Below are 25104 nucleotides of genomic sequence, written 5' to 3' on the forward strand. Positions count from 1 at the left end.
CTCCCCAGCATCCCCGAAGTTGAGGTCTGGTGAGCTGTTCTGGAGAGGATGGCCAGTCCAGCCCCACCGGTTCCAGTGTTAAACTCTGCCATTTTTCAGTACAAGCTCTGACGCTTCTGTGCTCTCCTGTTCACTGGAGGCAGAGCTGGTGTGACCGTTCAAGCTGAAGCTTTCTCAAATATGGCAAGGTCTTCAGGAGCTGAAGTCAGGCATGTGTAATGTAATGCAGTCGGCAAACCTAATTATAGTCAGAGCTATTAGTAGAATGCATGATTATTTAAATTGTAGACAAAATAATCATTAAAATGACCTTCTTTGCGTTATCCTGTTAAAGGTCATCTAATCAGGATGCATTAATAAATATCGGAGTTGCTCTAGGAAGGTAACAGGCCAATGTAGCGTCATTTCAAGTTTGTATTTAATTTTCCCACCGTTTGAAGCTCTAGGGCAGGATTTCACGGCTGCACCTTTGGTCTTTCTGCACTCTGTTTGCTGGAGGCAAAATCATTTCATCTTGGTCTTGGGCTCCTCCTTTCTCAAAAAGCTCCAGACGTTTGTGTTTGTACTGAAGCAAGTATTGCTGCCACTCTCTTAGAAATAAAGAAGTTTCATTGGGTGCTGGTCACAGGTGTCAGAAAACTCTTTGCTGTGTCAGTACATGGTCGTTACCCCCTTATGCACAGCATCACCAGATCCCAGCTGACGCTTGTAGCAGGATGCAAAGAAGTTTGCTCCGTTTTCCCAAATTTAGTTTCTTCTCTAGAGTGTTTGGTCAAACATGGGCTGGCAACAATTAGCAAGGAGATGTCAGCAGCAGAACAAATGAAGGTGCCACGTGTGTTACCTGAAAATTAGCAGCTCCTTCAAGTTTCTCCTTTCTGGGGTTATCTCCAGTGGGAAGGGATACCTGCTCCTGGGTAGTTCCTTTATGTAGGATAGCATCGTGGGTTTGAGGGTGGAGGTGGGATGCGCAGCCTTCCCTTCTTCCAGATGTGCCCATCCTGAACATGCCAAGCACCCTCTTGCCCAGAGCCTGTCTCCTCACATCCCTGGTACCTCTGGGATGCCCCAGGTCTGGTGCATAAGCAGATCTTCACAGCCTTGCTGCAACTTGCTGCTTTCTTTTGTCTTGCTAATTAACTTCTCTAGCTCTCATGGTGTGCCATCTGCCCCTTGCGCGAGGGCACATGCTTGCTGCTCCTGCCGGCACTGTCAGCACAGGCAGCTGGTGACAGTTCCCGTGGGATGAAGATGTATCTGCCTTGCTCCCTCCCAGCACCTTCTGGTGCTTCCCTGGCTCTGCCGGAGCCCAGCTCCTTCTCCTGCCAGCCTGCACATGTCTTCAGCCCTGTAATTGAAAAGCTCTTCTCTCATTTTCCTGGCACGTCTGGTTGTGCCTCTGGTTAAGGGAGGGGATTTGGAGAGGGTGGTTGGGTCAGTGGCCTGCCCCTGGCTCTGGAGACCTGGTGCATGGGTCCGAGCTAGGTTCTGCGAAGTGCAGCTGTTGGGAGGGCAGTGAGGTGGGTGGTGCAGCCTCTGCCCACCCAGGTGACACTGGTGAGGGGGTCTAGAAAGATGGTGTCCTGCAGGCAGGAGGTGTTTTGGGGGGTCTTTGTGCCATTTTGGGCAACCCGGAGGGTGCAAAGGAGAGCGCTGTGGGAGCCCCGTTCTCATGGAGAGGTTATGCTATTATAAAATGATTCTCAAGGCATGTGAAAGATAACAAACAGTTCTATGTGATGCTGAGATACTAATGCTGCTCAGGGAAAAAAAGCTGACTTTGCCTTTTCTTATTTTTGCTGCTTAGTAAGAGTGTATTTTATTTGGTATTGGCAGCAGCAAGAGAAGAATAACTGTCATCCGTATCCCTCTGCAGTTGTCTGACTAGCAGATGAGATCTTTTATCAATAAAAATATATTAACTTGCTGGAAACTGTCAAGGGCAAGTTTTATCTGTGGCTATGTGTTTGACATGGAAGCAGCCCAAGCGGTGATGCTCGTGCCCATGGACATGTTTGCTGCTGGTGTGCTGGCTGTGCTCAGGGACCGCTTGCCCTTCCCCACCAAGGGCTGGGCAGAGGAGCTGCCTGCATCCCGCTGCGTGTGCTGTGATGCCTTCAGGCCCTGTGCTCTGTGGGGTTTTCTGTGGCTGCAATACTGTGAGCAACAGGAAAAATATTGTTGGTACCGTTTACTGGTGCAGCAGTGTCAAATTATCTTTAAAGCGTGGCCTGCTGAAGCAGGCTTGCAAGGAGTTACAATATTGGTAGAAAAGATGTTCCAGTGATGGAGCCCCTGACTTTTGCCATCTTGCCTTGAGCAGTACCTGTGTTTTGCTCTCGTGCATAACCTTCTTTCAGGGGCACCTCTGTGGTTTATCATAGCCCTCTTCGTTGAAACAAAGATCCATCGCTCTTGTTCACTTGTTACTTGGTTTTTGCTGGGACTTGGAACTATTTCTCACCAAAGGTGTCGTTCCAGCCCTGTGCAGGTGTGTGGGAAGATGCAGGAGCTATGTGCTGGAGCAGCAGCTCCCGAACAGGACAGGGCAGGGGGGCGCTGCCACAAACCCGGCCTTGCTGAGAGCACACGGTCCCCTCCCTGGTGGCTGCCATTGTCTCCAGTTCACCTTTCCCTCCCCTCCCCCCACCTCCTGGCTTCAGTTCAACACGGAGCTGTCGTCTTCTCATCCCTGACCCAGCCTCTTGCGAACCGTTATTTCCTCGAAGGGGAACCACAGGCTCTTCTCTCCAGTGTCACCTTTAGAGTTGCTGCCAGGCTGCTTCGAGTTGTTTCCTGTGGACCGGCGGGGATGTTCCCCAGGGGAAAAGTGGGAACAAAGTGTGAGATTTTTGGTGTTGTGTCCGCTGCCTGGGTTTCATTAGGTGCAGACGGTGAGCTGTGGCTGCGTGGTTTGCTCTGCTGTTAGGCTGCTTAAGTTGCTATGAAATTCATTTCAGCGTGGCCTTTTCACATGAACTATGTTAATGCTTCTTCAGAAGAGATAATTTAAAGCTTTCCTTGCAGTCAGGTGGGGAAAGCAGGGAGACGTGATCTTGAACCAAAGCTCTGTGGCTGTTCTGTGGAGTCCAGCAAGTGTTGTCGGTACAAAGGACTGAAATGGCACCAGCTGTAGGTGCAGGTCTGGCTGCCTGGGGCAGGGGGCTGTGGGGTGGGGGCTGCGGCGCTTTGTGCAGCGATGGAGCTGTGCTTGTGCAGGTCTATTTGCATAGAGAAGCAGAAGAAACTTCAGTACTCTTCATATTTTTACAAATACAATTTCTTCAGTTTTAGAAATTGAACCCAAGTGGGATGGACATGGTTTAAAAATGTTTTAGGGCTTGGGCTGCTGGGCCTGAGGATGGGTCTGGTCCATGCTCTTCCTCCCAGCTCCCTGCCCGAGGGAGAGGTGATGCTTGTGCTCCATCGGAGCTAGGCAAAGCTGAATTTAGTGCAGAAGTAAATAAATCCCCAGGCAGCATCTTTGCAACTCTGGGTATGACAGAGGGCTACTGCCCTTGCAGGACACAGACTTTGCATAAGAAAAAGCCGAAGCAAAACGTCCTTGCTTGCCAGTCAGTGCTGTCCTGCCCTGCTGCACTGCTCTCACACCGTGGCTTGCTGCGGTCTGATGAGCCCCTGCCCAGTGCCACCCTGACAGACCACTGCAAAAGAGCAAACAGATTCCTGGCTAGTGTGAGCAGCATGTAAATTGTCAGTCTGATCAATGCCACCAGCTGCCTGCCTGCACGTAATTGGTGAGTGGTGGCTCTTGCATCAGCATCTCCATCAGGGTTCAGCGGGAAAGCATACATTTCATCGATGCGGTCACTCAGCAAGCTCAGTGGTGGGTATGACCCTGAAGAAGAAAGACACAGGTAATTGCAGAGCCTGAATAGAAGTCTGGCTGTGCTGTGCTGAGTGCCTTGTAGGTCACGAGTTGATTACCCAGTTATGAATCAAATCTCTTGGATTCCTGGGAGAGCATGAGAGCTTGGGCTGCTGCCAGCTCGGGCCCACAGGCAGCCACTGTGCCCACGGTGGGACGGCTGGGGCCAGCTCAGGTATGAGCCACTAGAGCTGTGTGTGGTTCTGGGGGAAGCCAGTGGCTGTGGGATTTGCTCTGCAAGGCAGGGATGCAATATTGCACTGGCTCGTTTCAGACCAGAAGCCTGCTGTCAACTTGAGAAGCAGGAGTCGTCTCTCCGTCTGCCTCTGATGGGTCAGTGCTTGCAGGGTACCAGGTCAGAGTCAACAGCAGCTCCTCTCCTTCCCTGGTTTGCATCCTCGGGGCATACACACATCCCTCCGCTGCTCGCTGCTGGAGGACGACAGATCTGTGGTGGTGCTTATTAGAAAGGTCAGAGCCACTCAGTGCAGTAAAACACTCCTAAAGGCATTTTTCAGCTCTGCTCCAAAGAAAGCTTTTTCTGCCCTGTTCTTCAGGGACAGCTCTGTGCTGGTAGGGTGGCGGAGGAGCGCTTTTTCTTTTCTTGGCAAACTTCTTTTTAACCATTCTTGTTTTAAGTCTCTCAGCATCTGCATACGCAGTGATCTCGTCATCCCTGTCTCTGGGACAAAAATAGTCTCTTTGTAAAATGATTTCAGCCTTGTTCGAAAATGATATCCAGAATTTGCAGTTTCTGGCACCTTCTAAAGCACCGGTCAAAGTGAGACGACCCACCCCGTCCTCCCTGGCAGCCAGGGAAGCAGCTCTGCCTCCCCACGCCTGGCTGCCTCCACCACCTGTGTACTCCTTGGGCTCAGGGTGCTGCATCTCTCCAGAACAGCCCCTCAGGGTGGGAGCAGAAGGTGAAGCCTGAAATGTCTCTGTGAGAGATTCAGCTCCCTGTGAGCGGGGGCCTGGGATGCTGAGCAGCCCCCCTGCCTGCTCGTGGGGCTGGTATGCTGAGGGAGTGATTTGGAAAACTGTGGCTGTTCCTGTGCCAGCATGGTCTTGCCGCCACAGCGCTGCTCGGTGCATGCTTTTCTTTTTTAGCTCTGTCTTTTTTAACTCTCAGATCCAGTGGGAATTTAACATCCTTCACATGAAGTGGAAATTGCCTCATTTTGCATTGAGCTTCTGTTTTTTTATGAATGACTAAAACTTTCATTTGCCTAAACAGGAATATCTGTATCTAGAAGGGAACACAGAAACTGGAACACTTGGGGGCAATTCCTCCCGTGTCACACACTGGGGTTTGGCTGGCATGGGGGGGTTCTGCTAGAATTGCCCCTGTGGCCCCCCTGCCGCTGCCCTCATCCTGCTGCTGATGGAGGGTCAGCGGTGGTCCGATGCCCGAGCATCCCCGGGTTGTCCTCCTCTGCAGCATCATGCAGCTGGGGGTGTGGGCGCTGTGCCCAGGGGGACTCTGCAGGATGCACGGTTCAGTGTCTGACTGGCCAGCCAGAGACCACCTTTCTCCTGGGATGGTGGCAAAAGAAAGTTTTTCATTTTCTTGGGTGCCTTGTCTCCAGAGAGGCAGCCCCGGCCCCTTCCTGCACATGTTCCTGTGGGCACCGTGCCCGCAGGGAGTTGGTTCGTGCTGATTAAAGAGCTCTGTGTTGTCCAGGCAAAGCTGCTTAGGAGATGGTCCTGAGCTGCTGTACAAACACAGCTCGGGTTATAAAATCAAGCAGGGTAAGTTTTCAAGGGCTTACAATGTATGCAGTGGAAGGATCTGACTAAACCCGTAAGCCTCTCTGAAAGGTGTGCGTGTTTATTTGTGCATGGGGCAGCAGTGCTTGGTGCTCCCCTGCTGCAGCACTCGCTGCCCACTGCCTACCCAAAGCTTTCATGGGGGGAAATTACCCCCCATCTCCTCTCCTAGCCTAAAATTCAAGTTTAAGTTCCCCGTGCTCTGTTATATCTCTGGGGAATACACAAAGCTTTCAAACGTACGGCGTTGCTTAAAGAACTGTTGTCTTGGTGGCTGGGGTTGTCCAGAAGATGGGTTAGTCGTGAACCCTTGTCCTCTCAGCCTGACACAACTGGCGCACGAGCTCTCCGACATGGCATGCTGTATCAGAGGCACGTATCTAGAAGAGGTTTGCTTAGGGTAAAATGTGAGAGATTTTCAGTTTCAAGTACAATAAATTTGCTGAAGCATGTACCTAATCCCTAGCACTTAACAGATAGAATTAAATGAAGCTCCATTACTTTTCTACCTATCTGGTATCACTCAAGTTATCTGTGGTGCTGTGTAATAATGCAGAATTTTAGTGATTAATGCAACAGAAAGCTTGAGTGCAATAGTGGTAGGAAAATTAATTTCAGCGGGAGGTGATGTATTGGCAGCGATGTTATAGCTTGGTTCTGACTCCACTCTTATTTATTTACTTAGCTTACAGTGCCCTGAAAAACTGTCTTTCCTAATGCCCGGGCACCTTTCCAGGCAGCTCAAATGACCAAGCCAGGAGCTATGCCTCATCCCTAACCCTTAAACAATTAACCTGAGATGAAATTAAGCCAGCTGCTACTTACCACAGCCTTCCCCCGGCCTGTGTGTGTGCTGCTGCAGAGCGTGCCCAGCAGCCGCCTCTGCAAAGCTGTGAAAGGTGCTCTGCATGGAAGGCACCAAGGAATACCAAATCCTTCGTCTGCCTCAGTCATTTCTTCCAGTGGTTGATCCTATTTCCCTATTGAGAAGCTGTTTCTCATTTGAATTTGTTCGGGTTTAGCCTCGGTAGACCCTTGTTGGAGTCCGGGAAGGCTGTTCGCAAGGTGCCTGTGCAAGGCTACAAACAGTGTCTGGGAGGAACTGGGCTCTCCTGGTTCTGCATGCTTTGCTCTTGCAGAAAAGGCTGCCCTTGGTTTTAAGAAAGCTCAGAATATCAAAGTATACCCTAAGCAGCTTGGTTCCCTAGGGGCGTGCTGGGGAGGGGTTGGCACGAGAGCGCAAAGAGGTTTACTGGGTGGTCTTAATATAGGTGGAAAACATGGGTGGGTTTTTCTGCTTTACCCTGCTGGGTTGATGTGGAAGTTGAGCAGTGTTCAGCCCTTATGTTGACTCTTAGGCACAAATTTCACCTGGTGTTTTCTGTGCTAAGACCAAGTTACTTAAAAGCCCATGCACTGCTTTTTCATTGTTATGGCAACACATATAAAGAGTAATAAAGCTGGATCTTGGTGACTGTTGGAAAAGGTCCACATCAGTTGGTGACAGTTGACTGAAGTCCATTAACAGCATCTCCGAAGCCAGCTGGCATGTGAGATGCGGAGAGCGATGGTGCCTTGCCAATATTTCATGCAAGTTTATAATCTTTATCTTTTGTTTTCCTCCTAGGATCCTCGGAGCAAACACAAATTTAAAATCCACACGTACTCCAGCCCCACCTTCTGTGACCACTGCGGGTCATTGCTGTACGGGCTCATTCACCAGGGGATGAAATGTGACAGTAAGTGGTGGCAGTGGTGGCGGGGGGGATGGGACTCTGGCACCCCGGGGGTCCTGGGAAGGGGCTCCCAGCCCACCAGAGCTGCAGCCGAGAGCCTGTCCCCTCTGCCACGGGTGCAGGGCACACTGCAGGGGCGGCCGGGCACAAGGGGCACCTGCTCATCTCTTGTGGGGGCCCCATGACTGCTGCAGGGAGAGGGGAGGGAAAGGCGTCTGGCTGGGGGGGATCCTGCCCGCATCCCCGTGGCAGCGTCACCCGCGTCACCCACGTCACCCTGCAGCGTCACCCGGCAGCTCGCACAGTGCTGGCTCCGACTGACACCCTGTGGCCGTGCCTGCCGCTGTGACACGGCTTCTGGGGAGCGCTGGGCTCTGCAAGCCGGGCGCTTGTACAGAGTGTACAGAGAAGAGAAAGTGGGGGATGAAAGAAGAGGGAGAGGATGGAGCGAGAGATCAGTTGTTTTCCAAGTTAATCTTGTACGTTCCTATTTAAAAGGACTGTGAATATACAGCGCCTGCTTCCATGCTTACAGGGAACAGCATACTCTGCTGCTCACCATGTGCTGGCTTCCTCATAAATATAGAAGCTTGCTGACTGTTGTGGGAACAGTGTATTCATTATCACCTTTAAAATGTTACCAAGTGGAAATGAATTTCTTTAAAATACATTTTGTTATATATTTGTGTGTTTTCATGCATAATTTTTTATACACGTATATATCTATACACATACACAGGTAATTTTTAATGGCCTTTATCAGCTCCTGGTGAATCTGGCTGAACATCCAGCATTGCACCGCGGGTGTGATGGAAGAGAAGTCTGATAAATCAACAAACCTCAAGTAATTAGAGTAAGGGCTAAAAACCCTGTAATCTTTGTAGGCAGGACCCAGAACTGCTGCTGGTGGTGGGCCCCTGTGTCTGGGCAGGGCTCTGCTGGAGTCTCCAGCTGCATTTGAAGAGCTATTTGCTGCATGTTTATTCCAGAATTCCTCACAAGCATCCCCATTTAAAAAGAGGACAGGTTCTTCCTCCCCTCATCCTCTCTGAGCACCCCCTGAGCTTTGGCAGAGGTGAAAGGGGTGCTGAGTGTCCTTTTCTCTCTCTCTCTGCCCCGCAGCCTGTATGATGAACGTGCACAAGCGCTGCGTGATGAACGTCCCCAGTCTGTGTGGGACAGACCACACCGAACGTCGGGGACGGATATACATCAGGGCTGACATCGAGAAGGATGTGCTCACCGTCGTAGGTAGGTGTGCGACCCAGGAGGTACAGACCCCACATGCAGGGTCACCCAGTTGCCTCTTGCTGCTGATGCGTGCCGTGCTGGCTGTGGTGGGTCTGGGGGGGTGCAGGGTCCAGCTGGTCAGCCTTGAGCCTTCTCTGAGCATGCTCCTGCCCTCTGGCAAGCATGGCACAGGCTCCAGGGGCTATCTGTATTAAATAGCTTTCCCACTTAAAGAGTTTTCGAACTGCTTTTTGAATCATGTCAAATTTCAGCATCCGCAGCATCCTGGGAAGGGGTGGCAGAAAGTTCCTCCATTTTGCTGTGACGTGTGAGAGAGTCTCTATTGTGCTGTCGGTGAACATCCATGTCCTGCTGTTCTTTCCACGCCATCAATGGTACCTGGGCCCACACGGATCCTTTTATCTGACCAGAGCTTTGCAACCTTCTTCCACCCGTTTGGAGACTCCACGGCCACCACCTTTCTCCGAGGCGCATGCTGCCTTTCCGCCTGCTGCTCAGAGCTGGGGCTGTCCCTGCAGTGCGGTCATACGCCGGGGGGCATAAGCCCTCCATAGCGCTGTGGTGAAGCTGACCACTGTTCTTCGCCTTTCCTTGCTGTTTCCCAGCCCTGATGGAGAGCTGGAGCATGGCATAGCGCTAGCAGGGTGGGCTGGTGTGGGTCTGCGTGGATCCGAGCACCCCGGTGGTGGGCGGTGGGCAGGAGCCACCCCACGTGGGCATGTTCCCCAGGGAGGTGCCATCTCATGGCATCTGCCTGTGGGGATGTGCCAGGTGGTGGGAGATGAGGCCAGAGGAGGTTGCAGGCAGTGCTGGGCTCAGCAGAGGTTCCTGCCCTGCCCTGAGTGTCCCAGTGACCTGACGGCCACCCATGGGGAAATCCCTTGTCCCTCATCGTGGTTTCCTCTGTCCTGGAACAACTCCATTCTCGGTTTGTGGCGGGAAACAGGATTATCCCATCTCTAAAGGCTTTTGCCACCTGGATTTTGAGTTCCCAGAGGATATTGCTTCCCCCGTGACCTGTAAGCGTCTCATGAAACATAAGCCGTATTCTTGTAAAGCCTCTTGTCCCTTGCATGGAGGGATCAGACCGAAGCAGTGACTGTCAGTGCTGGTGACCAGCATCCTGTGGTGCAGGGGGGGCAGGGGGCAGGGAGAGCTCTCTGCAGGCCAGGCAGGCGGCTTGCAGAAGAGCTGGGGGTTTGCCTCACGAAGGCTGAGCCCAGTGCTGCGCTGGGGAAGGAGGTTTCTGCCCACGCTGGGTATGCCGGCAGCTCCGGGCGGTTACAGTGTCTGCAGGGGGCTGCCAAGCTGTTTGCAGTTATTCACAGGATGAGTTCAGACCAGGGGGTGTAAAATGCCACCTGCCTGCCCACGCTGCAAAGGCCAGCCGCTCGTCTGAGTGGGCTCCGGTGGGTACCAGGCTGATGACACTGATAACAAGGACTAGATCCTTCTCCGTTGTCCCACCAGCTGGCTCTCCTGGAGAATTCTAGTTCCCAGCATCCTCCCGGGCTGGCAGCAGGAGATGCCATGACATCCACAGGGTTTGCTTCAGTGGGATGGGGTCAGCTCAGAGGCACCCTACCATGCTCATCGCTGCTCTGACAGGCACTTTATCCTCCAGGAGAGTGTGAGGCTGTGGGGCTGAGTTCTTGCTGCTCTGGGCTGACGACTCCTTGCTTGGAAGAGCAGGCTCAGCAGAACACATCCCAGCAGCAACAGCTACGACATGTGTGATCCAGCGGTGGGGGCACCAGCCTTCCCAAACCAGCCCAGCTTGCCCCTTCAGCAAGGGGTGACCCCAGCCACTCCCCGCAGGGCGATGGCAGACTGAGGACAGCCTTGGTTCGTGGTGGGCACAGCAGGTCCCGCACCTCATGGAGCAGTGGCAGGGCTGACCTCAGCCTTGCGTGGGGAAATGCTCAGGTGTGATCCAGGACTGCAGAGAAGAGCCAGGATCCTTTCTGGCCTAGGGATCCATCAGAAATGTTTTTAAGAAAAATACAGAGTTGCTGAAAATATTAATGAAAAATTGAAACGAGTTGTAGTTGGGTTTTATTTATTTATTTTTTGTTCTATTTGTCTTTAAAGAAAAGCTTCAATGAATGACACAGAACTTCCTTACACAGAAGTGCTGTTTCTCAGGCACCTTCCCCCTGGGGGATGCAGCAGGACTGATACCCATCCTCCCGTCGGAGGACGATGGGGCACAGAGCCCACCCCCGCTGGCACCCAGGGCTCCCTGGCACCGGAGCAATGTTCCTCTACCTCCAAACGCAGGGGAGAAACTCCCCCGAGCCCTTTCTGTGCAGCTGGATTTTCTTTTCTTCAGCTGGGTTTGAAAGACTGTTTTATTTCTGGCCCTTTATGGAGGTGTTGGTGAAAACATGTCATCTGTTGGTTTTTCCAGAAAGGCAGGGAAACGTACTGTGCTCTCCAGCTCTGCTGCATAGCTAACGAATGAGTGGGAGCACTCGGAGGAGAGGCTGTGCTGGCTGCCGAGGTGGGGAGCCCTGCCTTCCCTCCAGGCACGAGGGGGCTCGGGATTTTTCACTCCAGAGTTTGGAGGGGAGGTGGAAAGGTCTGCTTGAACCCAAAGCAGAACATGGGACCCACGTGCCATGTGGACCCCAGGCTGGGCACTGTGGTTTGTGCCGCCCTGCCTGGGTTTGGCTTCTCTCCAGTGGGTCAGCAGAGATTTCCATTCCTGCAGTGACTGCTCCAAAAAACCCTCAAATAACGACCGGGTTTGTATTGCCAGGTGTTTCGGTGGGGGGAGGCCAGCCTGTGTTGTGGCCAGGCTTGTAGCAGAGGTGGCAGGCAGCACGGCGGGGGTGCTCTGGGGGGGGTGAGCGGCTGGGGGCTTCATGTGCAGTGCAGCACGGGGGGCTGGCTGGGCTGGCAGAGCCATGGCGTGGCTGGTGGCTGCTCTGCAGAGGTGACCGCAGCCAGGACGGCTGCTCGGAGGGGTCGGTGCCACAGACTGCATGTGCCAAAAAAGCCACCTGTGTCTATTCCTGCAGGACTGGCCCTAGCCAGCATGGGGGGACACGGTGGGAAGGTGGCTGCCGTGGGGACCCAGCCCGGCACGGGGAGGCAGCAGGCTGAGTGAGCAGGCAGGCTTCTGCTGGAACAGATTTCTGGTGGAAAATGACCTTTACGTGTTTTCTGCAGAGATTTCAGTTTGGTGTGGGCAGGGGGTGGATTTCTGTCAAGAACAGGAGTGACAGCGTGGCAGTAGGTGGGTGGGTGGCACAACACCCCGAGCCTGGCAGGGGTGGGGAGGCAGTGCTGGCCGGGGGGGTGAGCCCCGTTGCCTCGGTGCTCAGGCTTAGGGGTTTGGGGCTGCAGGTTGGAAGGCTGGCTGCTTGCCTGCCCTCCCAGTGGGTGCCCTGGGACTGGGAGGTGTTTGGGATGGAGAAGACCAGTGGTAACTGGTTGTTGAAGCACAAATGAGCACAGAGGCTAGTGGGAAGAGGGAGGAGAGGTTCCTACAAAGGAAAGGAGATCAGGTCTGAGCAGCAAGCAAGAAACCAACTTAAAGATGGACCTTGTCCAGCTTGTGGACAGGGTTTTGCATCCTGGGGACCAGCTGTGCTAAGGGATGGATGAGCTGCTGTTCTCCCGCGGTCGATCCCAAGTATTTGTCAGCATCTTCTAGTGCTGTACATGCTCGCCCTGTGCCAGGTCTGGCCCCATCTCAGCACGGAGCAGGCAGAGGCTCAGCTCTGGGCACTGGTGCGGCCAAACGCAGGCAGCATTGCCCATTGCGGTGGGCAGAGTTGAGTCATGCCAGACAGTGGTTATTTTGGTGCTGGGATCCCTGCTCCGCCTTTTCAATACACCTCTCTGCCGGTTTAAGCAGGCGGTGCAGGATGCTGTAGCGGCTGGGAGCTGGGATGGTGGAGGGCAGGGGTGCCCGGGCACCTTTGGTCCCGGCTGCACAGTGAAGTGCAGGTTTTGGTGTTGGGGCATGACCTTCTCTCTGTCCCACCAGCAGTGGAGACCTTTGCCCAGAAATTTAGTAAGTTTTCCCATGGCAAAGAGCATGACGACTGTAGTATTAAATGTGAAAGGTCCCTATAGTGTGGCGCTTAGGGACGTGGTTAGTGGTGGCCTTGGCAGTGCTGGGTTAATGGTTGGACTCGATGATCTTAAAGGTCTTTCCCGACCCAAACGATTATCTAAGGGCAGGGCCGTGTGCCTGCAGGTGGCAGCACGGGCACGGCCAATGGAGACGATGGCTTTTATTTTTTCATCGACTTGACAAATTTGACAGGAATTTGCCATACGCTTTTCAGCAGTGTGTTTTTCTTTTCTCTCTCTCCGTTTATTTAAATGATTTGTTTTTTCTTTCTAAAGCTAATGTTTCCCTCCCAATGGAAAACACAGTTGCTGGTTAAACTTAGCGTGTTGTTTGACTTGGGGTGACTTGTTCAGTTATGTAGTGACCCGACAAATTGCATCTGTTTGCACCCTCGCGTGACTTGCCCCAGCAGCATTTCTCGCCGTTCGGGCTGTTACCCCGCACCTCCTCTGCCTGGTGGCAGCAGGTACAAGCGCTGCTGTTTCCAGTGCAGTGAATGCTCACCATTTTCAGCTCACAAAATGAAGATCAATAAAGGAGATGTGTTTAAACATCTTGTGCTGTGAGCCTCACTGTGCGGTTTTGACCCCAAACCATACTGCAGTGTCAGGAGGGAGTGGGTGTTTGCCGGGACGGAGCAGTCCCAGGGTTGTCCATAGGTTCAGGGTTTCCTTCAGCCGGGGCTGTGCTCATGCTTTGCTTTTTTACAGCACTTTGCACAACAGGGGTCTGCCTACAGCGTTGCCTGCCAGATACTATGACTGTAAAAATTATAACATGAGAAAGAGACAAATGTCAGTATTTTTAACCCATTCTTAGTTCTGAAGATCCAGGATGAACCTCAAAGCTGTAGGGTAGGAGATAACTGAGAGCATCTCTGTGGGTTCCTGGGGGGTCAGTGGGGTTTGGCCAGCAGCCCCTGTCTGCAGGGCTGTGCCCAGAGCAGCAGCAGCAATGGGAACCTGTGGAGCTGACCCTCCTAATTAGCTTCCCAGCTTTTGGGTCTGTTGTGTTAATCACTCCTTTATGTTCGGTGCAGCTCTGTTACAGCTCCTTTCATACTATACTTTGGCTGTAATTGTGTAATGGGTGCACTCGGGAGCGCAGCCTCGCACGCTGGGATCGGAGCCCTGCATTGCCATTCTCTGCTGCTGCCCCGAGGCTGCTGAAGCACTGGGACTTATTGGTGTTCCCAGTGGTTAAAAATGCATGGCGTCGAATAATAGGGCATCTGGACAAATAAATGGCACCTCCCTAATGCCTGTGGTCTTGTGCCATCGGCTTGGCTTGGTGTGTTCCCCAGCCCTGTGCTGGGGACAGGGCTCGCATCTCCATCAGCCAAAGGCAGCTTCCAAAGTACAGGAGGTTTCTGAGGGCCTTGCTAATTAGGGCACAAAACAATCTGCATCTCATCCAGCAAAGCACTTGGATACATGCTCTTGGCAAGCACTTCTCTTTTGAAGCATCAACGTGAGCTGTGTGGGGACGGTGTGACCAGTGTCCCTGGGCTCAGATTGAGCGCCTGGGGGGGTGAGTGAGGCCCCTGACCCCCTCGCTGCCCCCCCCTCTGGGACACTTGGGGTTTTGCTTTGTGTGAGTGAGGAACCAACTGCGGGTGACATTCCTGGCTTAGGCATGCTCCTGCGGTGGGGTTGGTTTGGCTCTTGGTCCCCAGCACGGAGCCGCTCTGGCTGTGCTAGGTGTCCTGCATGGCGTCCTGGTAGCAGACAGGCTGTGGCTTAGAGCCTAATTAGCTGAGATGGATTTGAGCAGGAGGAGAAATGTGCCTGGATGTCCGGCATTTCTGTGCGTTTGGGCTAGCTGGACTTAAAAGCCTTTATGGCTAGAAACGGCTGATTGTGTTAGCAGCTCTGCTTGCTAAATGCGTTGTATTGAATCACAACAAAGCATCCTTGCAGTTGGTGCTGTGCACGGTGCCGCTGGGAGTGGGGTCCTGTGAGTGTCCTCAGCAGTGAGCAACGCAAGCTGCCGTGGGCTCAGCCTCCGGGGAGCTCCTGGAGCCTCCAGGCAGCCTCCGGTAGAAGCCCCTCCAGCCCTTTGGCTTCTTTACATCAGTACCATGATTCCCCTAATACAGGATTTGGAGTCTCTTTTGCTTGTGGAAGGGGGGATGCAGGTAGTGTGGCGCTTGGTAGCAGCATCTTGGGTGGCTGTTGGAGCTGAGCATCGCCCGCAGCTGCTGGAGAGTTGGCCGGTGCTGGACATGGTGGCGAGGGCAGCCCAGCCCGGGGATACTCTGTCACTTCTCCTCGAGTGGCAAAATGAGATCTCTGCTTCTCTCACTCACCGTGTAAACCATGGCAAACTCCTGCCCGGGGCTTTGTCATACTAAGTAGGTAGCGTGGGCTGGGTTATTTAGCTTGAGCTGCTTGACAAAAGAGAAGTCATCTTTTGGGCCCGATAAAATTTGGGTACCTAGCAGCGCTCCGAGACATGGCACATTGCCAAAGCAAGTTAATCCCCTTTGGATGCTACTTGAAGATGCTTAATTGACCCGGGCAGTTGTTACCCTAGTCGCTCGGGGAATCTGGTCCTTTACATCCAGCGCATCTGCAGATTCTTGTCACTATTATTCCCGGCTCCGACATTGTTACAACTCTTGGCTTTGCCTTAAATACAAAGTGAGGATCTCCTGGAGCCGGCCTGTGTCCACAGGTCAGATCCTGCCAGCTCCAAGGGCAGCAATGCAGCGAGGACGGTGCCACTGTCCCCTGACCCTGGAGTAAACAGTAACATGCAGTTTCTTCTTTAGGAAACAAGCAAAAAAGAGATTTATGAAGGTAACAACACTGCTGGCATGTGGGACGGCACATCTGCACCCGCCAGCGTGTGAGTCTGGCTGAGTGCGGTGCCGCGGAGCAGGAGCAGCTGGGGGTGTCTGTGCTGCCCTGGGGGGCGGGGGGCACGAGTGGTGGAGTGCGGCAGGGTGTCATTTGGCTGGCGTTAGCCACAAGCAAATGTATATGTGCAGTCTGTGTTCTGGTTTGCGCTTTGATCAAGTATCTTATTAGCGGGAAAAGACTGCTGAATAAAGTGGGAAATTGTAGCGAATTAAAATGTCTTCAAGGCGTTGCACATTTTTGCTTCCATAATAGAAAAGCTTCCCAATGCAGATTATTCTGAGCCTGTCGTATTAAGAGACAAGAATATCTGAGTTTGGGAAACAGAGGAGCGAGACACTATGAAGGCTGGGCTTGGAGTCCGTTAAATCTGTGGCTTCTGTGAGGTGGTGAGGCAGCCAGTTGCATGGAGGATGCTGCTTGCACACTGCACCTCTCCTGCTCCCTTCGGGCGGGCGTTGTGTCCTGTCATGTCCTGCTGCATCCCGTCACGTGCTGGTGCATCAGCATGTTTGTCACCTCGGGGAAGCCATGGTCTGCAGGGACTAAAATGCAAAAGAAACGTGCTAGGTTTCTGCTGCACGTCCCGGGGTATCTGTGGGAGATGGAGACTGCTCGGCGTGTTCAGGTGACTTTGGCCTGTGTGCGTGGAGGTGGAGCATGCCCTGTCCTCATGCAGGGGCTGCTGGAGCACGGGGACAGTGGCGGGCTCCCTCGTCTTCTTTGGGGATCTCAGCTACCTGCTGATGTCCCTGATGGCTCCTGCAAAGCCGAGACCCCCGTTAGGACCCATGGGAACGTGGCACCAGCTCAGGGTCGCGGCCAGACACGCCTGTTGTGCCTGCAGCGTTGGCAGAGGCTGCCGGGACCGGAGCCTTGCTATTTACCGAGCTGATGAAGCAAAACATTGACCAAAACTGAAACCAATTATGCTGTGATTAGATAAATGAACTGGAAGTGCTTTAATTAATAATCACCGGCCCAGGAAGATGCAGCCATAACGAGTCCTATGCCTTTTCTGTTGTATAAGTATGTGCAAATATGTTCCTCTGCAGAGCATTAATTAAATGTTTTAGCGCCCAAGGGTGTTACTCTGAGCACCGGGTGCTTGCTGGAAGGTGGCTGCTCCCAGCCGGGGATGTGCCATGCTGCTGGAGGGAGGAAGGTGAGTGCTGGAGGGAGGAAGGTGAGTGCTGCTGGGAGCCCAGGAGCCTTCCCCTTGCCAAGAGGTCTGCCCTGGCATGGCATTTTGCTGGCCAAGGCCACGGTGAGGTGATTGGGCTGCGGTGAGGTGGCTGAGCTCTGACCTCCTCATGAGGAGTGGTCTTTTGGAAAGGTTTTTTTCTTTGGTGGGCAACAGGAGGCAGAACTGTCGGCGCTGAACATGTTGTAAGGGTCTTGCTTACTCAGAGATGAAGGTAAAGGATTTGGCAGCTGGTGTAAGTTGTCTTCAAGAGCGGGGTAGGAGTGGGTTTTGTTGTAGGCTTTATTTTAAACATAAAAGTGAACCCCCATATGGCACTGCATATTTAGCAAAGAACTTTCTGGTCTTTATTTATCCAGCATACTAATCTTGCCTTCCCATGGAAACCTGGGTCCCAGCTGCAAGCAGACACACAACCCCAGGCAGAAGATGGGGCCAGCGGCTGCAGCCTGTCTGCACAGGGTTGTGCAGCATCTCCCATGCCCCCAGGTATGGGGCAGGGTGGGCTGTGCCCATTGGAACCACCCCAGAGGTGGGGAGCAGACCTGAAGCTGGGCTGCCTTCCCCAGGGAGCTGCTGATGGAGCACCAGCCCCCTTCGCTCGATGTGGAGCTGGTTTTACCCCGGGTGAAACACAGTCCTGGGAGCAGAGAGTCAGAAACCACCCTCTCATGCCTACTGCCTCGCTGGCCAGCAGCGGAGCTCAGCAGGACCGTGCCATGCAGCAGGGGGACTTGCAGGGAAGTGGTCTCTGGCAGGCGCTTTCCTGGTGGAGACCTGCAGGAGCCTCCCCGTTGCTGGGAGGGGGATGTGATGCACCCGGACACTGCATCACTCCCTGGGCCTGTGGCACGTGGCAGCTCCGGAGCTGCCTGGCCCACTTTTCCAGGGTACAGCTCTTGTTGGGGCTGGATGGAAGGGTCTTGCATTACTCTTGCAGCCTCTGTGAGCTTCTGACCATGACCTCTGTGGCCAGAAGAAGCTGCCTGGGAAGGCTGTCTTCCCTCCTGCTCTGGGCGTTTGTTGTAGTGGTATTTCTCCCCATGTTTCCGCTGGAAATGTGGGTGTCTGAAATAAATGTGTCTTCCCAAGCCTGTTTCTGCAGTTACGGCTGGCTGAGTAATTAAAAGACGTCTGAATAATTTATTTGGAAACCATTGCAAATTTTGCAGGATAAATTATTCAGATATCATTCCACCAGCTCTACCTGCCCTGGCCCTACAAGGCGGAATGGGTGACATCTCATTCCCATGGCAATGCAGCAGTGTCCCCAGCACGCCCTGTCGTGTTCCCCAGGCGGGGGGGGCTCTTCCTTGCAGAACCCCCCCGAGCATCACCGCTGCCAAGCCTTGGCCAAGCAGCCGGCACTGCGGGGCTGTGGCTGCTGCTTGTGGTCTGCCAAGGCTTCGCCAGGGCTGGGTGACAGGCATGTGCTGCAGGTGCACCCGGAGGGGAGACGGGAAGGTATTGGTGTAAAATCAGGGTTATTTCTCCAGGGTGTGTGGGCCAGCCCCAGTGTGTGGCAGTGAGGGCACATGTGACTGTGTGGAGGATGTGGGCACTGCCCCAACCCCAATCCCCCCGATCCAGTGACATCCAGGACTTACCAGTGCCTCTTCCTGGCCGTAGCCTGAAACCAAGGCGGCATCTCAGCCGTGGCTGAGCTCAGTACCCAGACGGATTTAAGACTGGCTGCTTTAAATGGGATCGTAATATTTTTACTCATCACTATTAATAATGATGTTACTACTTCTTAATGATGCACAAAACTGTCAGAATATGACAGATGTAAAACTATTTTACATCAAATTTAACTGTCAAAGAAGCACTGTAAATGTTTGGAGAGGAGCACGTTCCTCCTGCTGCGAGGTATCACTACTACGCTTCTTGAGGCTTTTATTTTTCTTTCACTTAATTGTTGATTTCTGCTTGAAAAGTCAGAAAGTTACTTAAGGTCAAACAGAAGCATTTTGGTTTTTTTAAATTAATAGATAAAATTATTCCCATTAATGAAATTTTTAGGTCTGCATGCTGAGATAATAACATGAGGTAATCAAATCTCATGCTTCAGGGCATAAACTGATTAACTATGAGGGTCAGGAATTACTTTTCCTCCTTAAAGAAGTGAACAATGGGCTGATAAATGACGAAGGCTTATTCATTTGTCTCCGGGGGATGTTGTGCTGGCCATTCGGATGGCGAAATGGGAAGCAAAATCAGAGCACTGATTCAGCGTGATATAATTCTGCATCTTCTCTCTGCAAGGGGACCCGGTCCAGTTTGAGTCCCAAGAGCGAGGGGCTTCTCCCAGCTCTTGGGTTAGTGCTGCTGCTCGCACAGCGCCTGTTGCTGCCTGTCCTGGGAGGGTGAGAAGTCCCTGGGGGTTTCTGCTGACCCCCAGGGCAGATGAAGAGCAACGGCCACCACTGTGGACCGTGCCCTCCCTCCTGCCCCAGACGCTTGGTGCGGGACCTGTGCTGGGGCTGGGGCAGGTGCCGTTCAGTGCCCAGTACCGCTCCCCTGCCCAGTTCGGGTGGTCCTGTGGGACAGCGAGTGGCAGTGGGCTGTCGGCTTGTGGCATGGAGATGAGATCTTCCCCAAGGCTCTGACATCTCCCTCTGCTGCAGGTGGTCAGGGTCACTGAAAATACGTTTTCATAATAATTTTAAAGCCAGGAAGGTAACAAAATGTAGTAAAAGCTCAGCAGAGTTGCAGGAGGAGGGCTGGACCCATGGTTGGATGGAGCGAGGAGTTAAGAATGGAGCTGTGCAAAGGGCATGGGATGCGGGGGTGCCTGACAGGGCTCTGGGCTGGGGTACAGAAGTGCCAAGCTCCTCTTTACAAGGCTCCTCCAACCTCTGCAAACAGTAAAAGCAATTCCTGCTGTTAATTGACAAATGCTGTGGAGACTGCCTCCCCTGCAGGGCTCCTTGCTGGTCAGGTAGTACCTCGGCAGGATCCATTGTGGGATTTCTCTCTAATACACTTTTGTGTTTTGTAATTCAAGAATGTGGTTATAGAGATTGCCTTTTTTCCTATTAAAAAGGCATAGATAAAAGCTTATAATGATGAGGAGAAAATGTGTATTCTTCTCCTCTGATAAGGGGTGAGGGAGAGGAAGGCATCTCGGCTGTATCGGTGCAGAGCCTTGCGCAGGCTGTGCCTTGGTGTATCGGGGCCCTTGGAAATTATACTCATTACTTAGAGATTTCACACAGCAGATTGCAAAGCCTTTCCGCTTGGACGGTACAGAGCTTTCCGCAGAAGATTTTGGCTGGGAGTCCAAATTAAGGCACAGGCTATTGCCCAGCATCTGAAGTGCAGAGCCGGTACTTATGTCCGAACTTTGGAAAAAAACCGAACCAGATTCTGTTACCAAATGGCACATGAAAATAATTGTCAGGACATGATGGAAATGAAGTCATGCTGCTGGTGTCAGTGCAAGCAGTTACCAGCGGGAGAAGGTGCGGCTGTTGGGCTGCTGGCATGGGGCGCGGGGCTGTGGGGCTGGCTGCGTGGTGAGCCGGTTGCAGGGCAGGTGCTGCATGTCGGGAGCCTGGCTCGGGGAGCAGCCTGTGCAACACCTGACGAGTATAACCTGAGCCAGTGCAGTAACCGGAGAAGCTTGGAAGCTGCTCAGGTGTGATATTGTACTGTCCTCCAGAGATACCTCTTCATAAAGAAATTCTGAACCTCGGTCCTCTCTGGTACGGGAAGGGTGGATCCTCCTACTTTGGTATCATCTCGTGAGTGCTTTTAGGATGCTCCAGTGTTCCCAACCCTCCTCAGCACCCTCCCGGGGGATGGTGGCTTCCGGAATGGTGCACAGGGTCTCCAGGTCCTGGCAGGGCATTCATTCCGGCTGGGAAAACAGCAGGGGGAGGGGACTGCCCCCTGGAACCAGAGCCTCACCACGTGTCCATCCCCTCTTGCACACAAGCACAGAAAGCTGCTTGTAAGCGCTGCTGCTGAGCATCTGCATCCCTGACCCCACCGCCCGCTGGCAGGGCTCAGTCTCCCGGCAAAGAGACCCATCTTGGGCATGATGGCATCATGGCAAGGTCACTGTATCGCCGCTCCTGGGGCTGGCAGTGGTGAAGTCATTCCTTCCCCTTCTGCCAGAGGGGCACGAGGTGGCTCTGGCTCCCGCAGCTGCCTCGTCTCAGCAGTCTGAAGAGCATCGTGTGCTGCAGGGTCACAGGGCTGCCTGGGCACCTGTAGGTGGGCAAGCTGCTCTGTGCCTTGCAAGCTGCTGTCAAAGGCATGGTGTTTGATAAATGGGCTAGTTTATAAATGCAGATTTGATTTTTGGCTACAAGTTTTATTCTATGGAGCTGAAAGTTGGGCGATGCTTCAGGAGAACAGCAGTAGATTGCAGATTTTGCTTTTCAAAACTATCTGGCTTCCAGCCTCACTTCTGATGCCTTACTGGTGGCTTGGGGACTGAACAATTGTTTTTAGTCTTGCCGACTCTCTGAAAAGTGTCTTCCAACATCCAGCAGCACTGCATGCGCAGCTGGAGTCCTCTTCTTGGGGTTATGGGGTGTGTGGGGTGAAGCTGTGCCCTAGGTGAACTTTGCAGCAGAACTGTGTGTGGATTTGTGTGTGGATCACTGGTGTGATCCAGCAGGATTTCAGGCACCACCGAGTTCCCTGTTCCCAACATGGCACGACCTGCCGTGCCTGATCCCTGGGGTGCAGAGCCTGTGACAGCACCCACTGGAGCTGTGCCTGCTGGTTGTAGGGGAGGGCAGTTTCTGCTCTGGACTTTCTTGCAAGCATCTTTTCCCCTGGTTTCAGCTGTGCTCCATCATGTCCCATCAGACTTTCCATCTCTGGTATTTTTGCTGGGGCTGGAGGGAAGATAAGACCCTTCTCCCAGCAGAAAGATGCTTTTTGACATAATCTGGGGAAAGAGACTTAGGTCAGCCTGATAGTGTTTAATTTGTCGAAGCTGCAATCCAGTTACAAGCGGTCAAGGTCACCCATAGGTTTGCTTTCCCACCTTCTGCTCCTTGCTTTGTTCCTGCTCCCCAGAGGAGACGCTCCGGCTCCCAGAGCCGGGATGATGCTGCCAAGCCCAGCGCCCGCATGGCTCCCTGTGGGCATCCCCCCAGCCCCTTGGGGCCATGGTAGTGGCACCCCAGGGGACCCAGAAGGAGAGCTCAGTGCTGGATCCTTTCTGGTGCTTTCTGGTGCCTGCTCTCCCTTGTTCATGGCTGCTTTGTTGCTATTTCCACTCTCCATGGAAAGCACCATCCCCATGCTCTCACCTCTCCTAAAAGAAAGGTGCGAATTAGTGCGATTCTGCTTACCAAGGTGCAAGAGGAAACAGAGCAGCTTTAAACTGTTTAAAGCTGTGAGAGCAAACAACAAATCATCCTATTGGAAAGTGAAAATAATCTCTTGAGTTGATCCTTCAGCCTCCCTTGTCCATTGGAGCTGTATTTGCTTTGCATTGATAACTGTGTGTCATTTCTCATGTAATGTTGTCTGTGTCTGCACGTATTCTGTTTTAATTCTGGTTTTAATCACTATTTTCACACTTACTCTTGGCACACAGGGAAGTTGTCAATTGTTGGGTGTTTTTATAGTTTGAATACTGAATTTAATCCTTTTTCTCTTCCCCAGTAAGAGATGCTAAAAACCTAGTTCCTATGGACCCTAATGGCTTGTCAGATCCCTATGTGAAGCTTAAACTAATCCCTGACCCCAAAAACGAAAGCAAACAGAAGACCAAAACCATCAAGTGTTCCCTGAATCCTGAGTGGAATGAGACATTTAAATTGTAAGTACAAGAAAAATGTTTAAACTTGTAAACTAATTTTTATCACCCCTAAGAATTAATGTGATTGTATTTGCTCTGATTGAATTATTTGGAGACATTAAAGGTGATTCAACTGAGAAATAATTCTTTGCGCTCCTGTAAGTGTGACTCAGAAATGCTCAAACCCCTGCCCTGACCCCTGATCAAAGCTGAGCGTTTTGGGGCAGGACCTCTACATTCTCCCTTTGAAATGGATGTGGTCAGGAAATTAAATTTTAGAGAGCTGAATGGTCATTGAAGCCCATCCCTTTGTTTTGCATCCATGTTCTTATGGAGCGTGGAGGGGCATGATGGTGTAGCAGTGGCTTCCAGAATAAAACCATCCTTTTCTTCTTTCCTCTCTTCCAGCCAACTGAAAGAGGCAGACAAAGACAGGCGGTTGTCTGTGGAGATTTGGGACTGGGATCTGACCAGCAGGAATGATTTCATGGGCTCCTTGTCCTTCGGGATTTCTGAGCTGCAGAAGTCAGGAGTCGATGGATGGTAAGAGTTGCAGTTGTTTTAAAAGTACTATGGGGCAAAATGCAGCTTTCATCTTTTTGTATGCGACAGAGGATGTGGCAGCCTATCAGACTTTCACCAGCATCCTTCTGTTCAGGGACCACTGGCCATTCTGGCTTCCTGGTAAGGTGCTGCTTTGCTTCTCAGACTGGTGGCAGTCACTGGGGCTGTGGTGGGCAGTGGGATGTCTCCTGGGGCACCCAGAAGTGCCAGGACAGCATCTGAGCACCCTGCAGGGGCTGGCTTTGTGTCACCTCTGTGTCCTCCTGCCCCTTGCAGGGTTGCTGGGGGGGCTTTTCCCTTTCTCCCTCCCACAGGCATGCACAGATACGGGGCTGCTCTGCCTGGCATTGGCAGCCCACAGGGCTGGTGCTCCCCGTGGACTCTTCCTACACAGGCTTCAGGAGCAGACAGCATTGCCTGCCAAGCATTTGCCGAACAAGCATTTTCCAGCATTTTCTGGTTGGATTCCCTTACTGGGGAGGCAACGTAGCTTCCTCAGGCGTGCAGGAGAGCGAGTCGGTGCAGGGATAGGGGACACGCACTGAATTGTGATTTGTGGCAAAGGCAGCAGTTTTCTCCGCAGACTAGCAGAACCGGTGCGGTGCTGAGGGGCACTGTTCAATAAAAGGAGGAATGCTACCAAACTGTGTAATTACCATTGCTCGTTACCATACGAAAGATGAACACAGTGGATCTGTAACACCCGAACTGAATGGGTTCTCTCCATTTCCATTTTATCTCCCCCAGCAGGACACATGCTGTCTTATTTCCCCGCCCCCCCCCCCCCTTTTTTTTTTCCCCAGCCACTGATGCCTGAGAGCTGTGTTACCTTTCCATGTCAAGTGTAATAATTGAAAATAGATATTATATGTCTTTTGGAAAGCAAAACCTGCATGCTATTAATTTGCATTCCGCAAGTGGAGCAAACACCCTGGACTCTGTCTTTTCCACCGTGGCAGCTGTATGTGTCTCGCTTGGAGCAGAGAACAGAGAGGAGGAGGAATTAGCAGGCGGGGTGGCCTGCCCGCACAGCACTGGGTCCTGCGGTGGGCTGGGGGCTGGCAGCGTGCGGGCACCCCCTGCCCACCCTGGCACAGCCGGGGCATGGGGGCATGGCTGGGGGTGCTCCCGCAGTGAGGCAGGCGGCCAGTGCTGTTCCCCAGGGAAAAGCCACCCGTGGTGGCAGGCTGCGGGCAGTCTGGCCATGTCACCGCGCCTGCCAGCCCTGGTTGCCACAGACCAGACCCTGGCTGAGACCTGGCTCCTCTTCTGCAAAAGACACGGAAACTGCCATTCCCCCCCCACCCCCTACATTTCCAGTCATCTGTAAAGATGCATGTGTCGGCTGGCACTGGTGCGCTGCCGCCTTCTGATGCAGCCCCAAGTCTGATCCTTTTCCCAGCCTTTTAAAAATCATATAAGTGGAGATCTAAGTAATTTTCCTTGTCACAGCATTTGGCTGGAATAAACTCTGGAAGGAGCTCTGATGTATATTTCATATCTAAACAACTGCAGTTAATGGAGAAAACGAGCTCAAAGGAAGAGCCTGTCCCTGTATTATGCAAACAGCGCTTTGTTCCTCCAGTGCAGCCTCTGTAGGTAACACCCAGTTGATAACTGGCCTCCAGCTGCCAGGAGGATTTGCCGATGGAGCCAAGGCTTTGCCCGCGGCTGTGAGAAACACCTCAGATCTGAATGACATTTCCCTGTTCTGATAATTGCCGTTTAAACTTTTTTTGGTGAGCATCTTGGCTTTGTGCTCGAGGTTGCCAGCACCAGTCCAGCACCGGCAGGCTCAGCGTGCTGTCCCGGTGGAGCCTGGCTTGCCTTGGCAGCTGATGGGGAAGGAGCTTGCCCACACGTGTGCCCGTGGCTGTCATGGGAAAGATGTGCTTTGTCTGTGGGGTTTTGGGTCAGGCTTATGTTTTGGAAGAGCCATCAGTGCTTTGTGGTGTCCGCTGCAGCAGGTAGTGGG

The 25104-nt window shown here is 52.7% G+C and overlaps 1 protein-coding gene across 2 annotated transcripts in view; it reads left to right on the top strand.

Annotated features, from left to right (window-relative positions):
* The window catches only part of PRKCB (protein kinase C beta), a 129399-nt gene that overhangs the window by 58084 nt on the left and 46211 nt on the right, over positions 1 to 25104 (top strand). For both annotated transcript variants that reach the window (XM_055804309.1, XM_055804308.1), the window contains exons 4-7: positions 7287 to 7398; positions 8518 to 8646; positions 22430 to 22586; positions 22974 to 23108. In XM_055804309.1, the coding sequence (XP_055660284.1) occupies positions 7287 to 7398; positions 8518 to 8646; positions 22430 to 22586; positions 22974 to 23108 (533 nt within the window). The remainder of the gene's footprint in view (positions 1 to 7286; positions 7399 to 8517; positions 8647 to 22429; positions 22587 to 22973; positions 23109 to 25104) is intronic.

The sequence above is a fragment of the Falco peregrinus genome, chromosome 5 (genome assembly GCF_023634155.1).
Source record: "Falco peregrinus isolate bFalPer1 chromosome 5, bFalPer1.pri, whole genome shotgun sequence".
Lineage (NCBI taxonomy): Eukaryota > Metazoa > Chordata > Aves > Falconiformes > Falconidae > Falco > Falco peregrinus.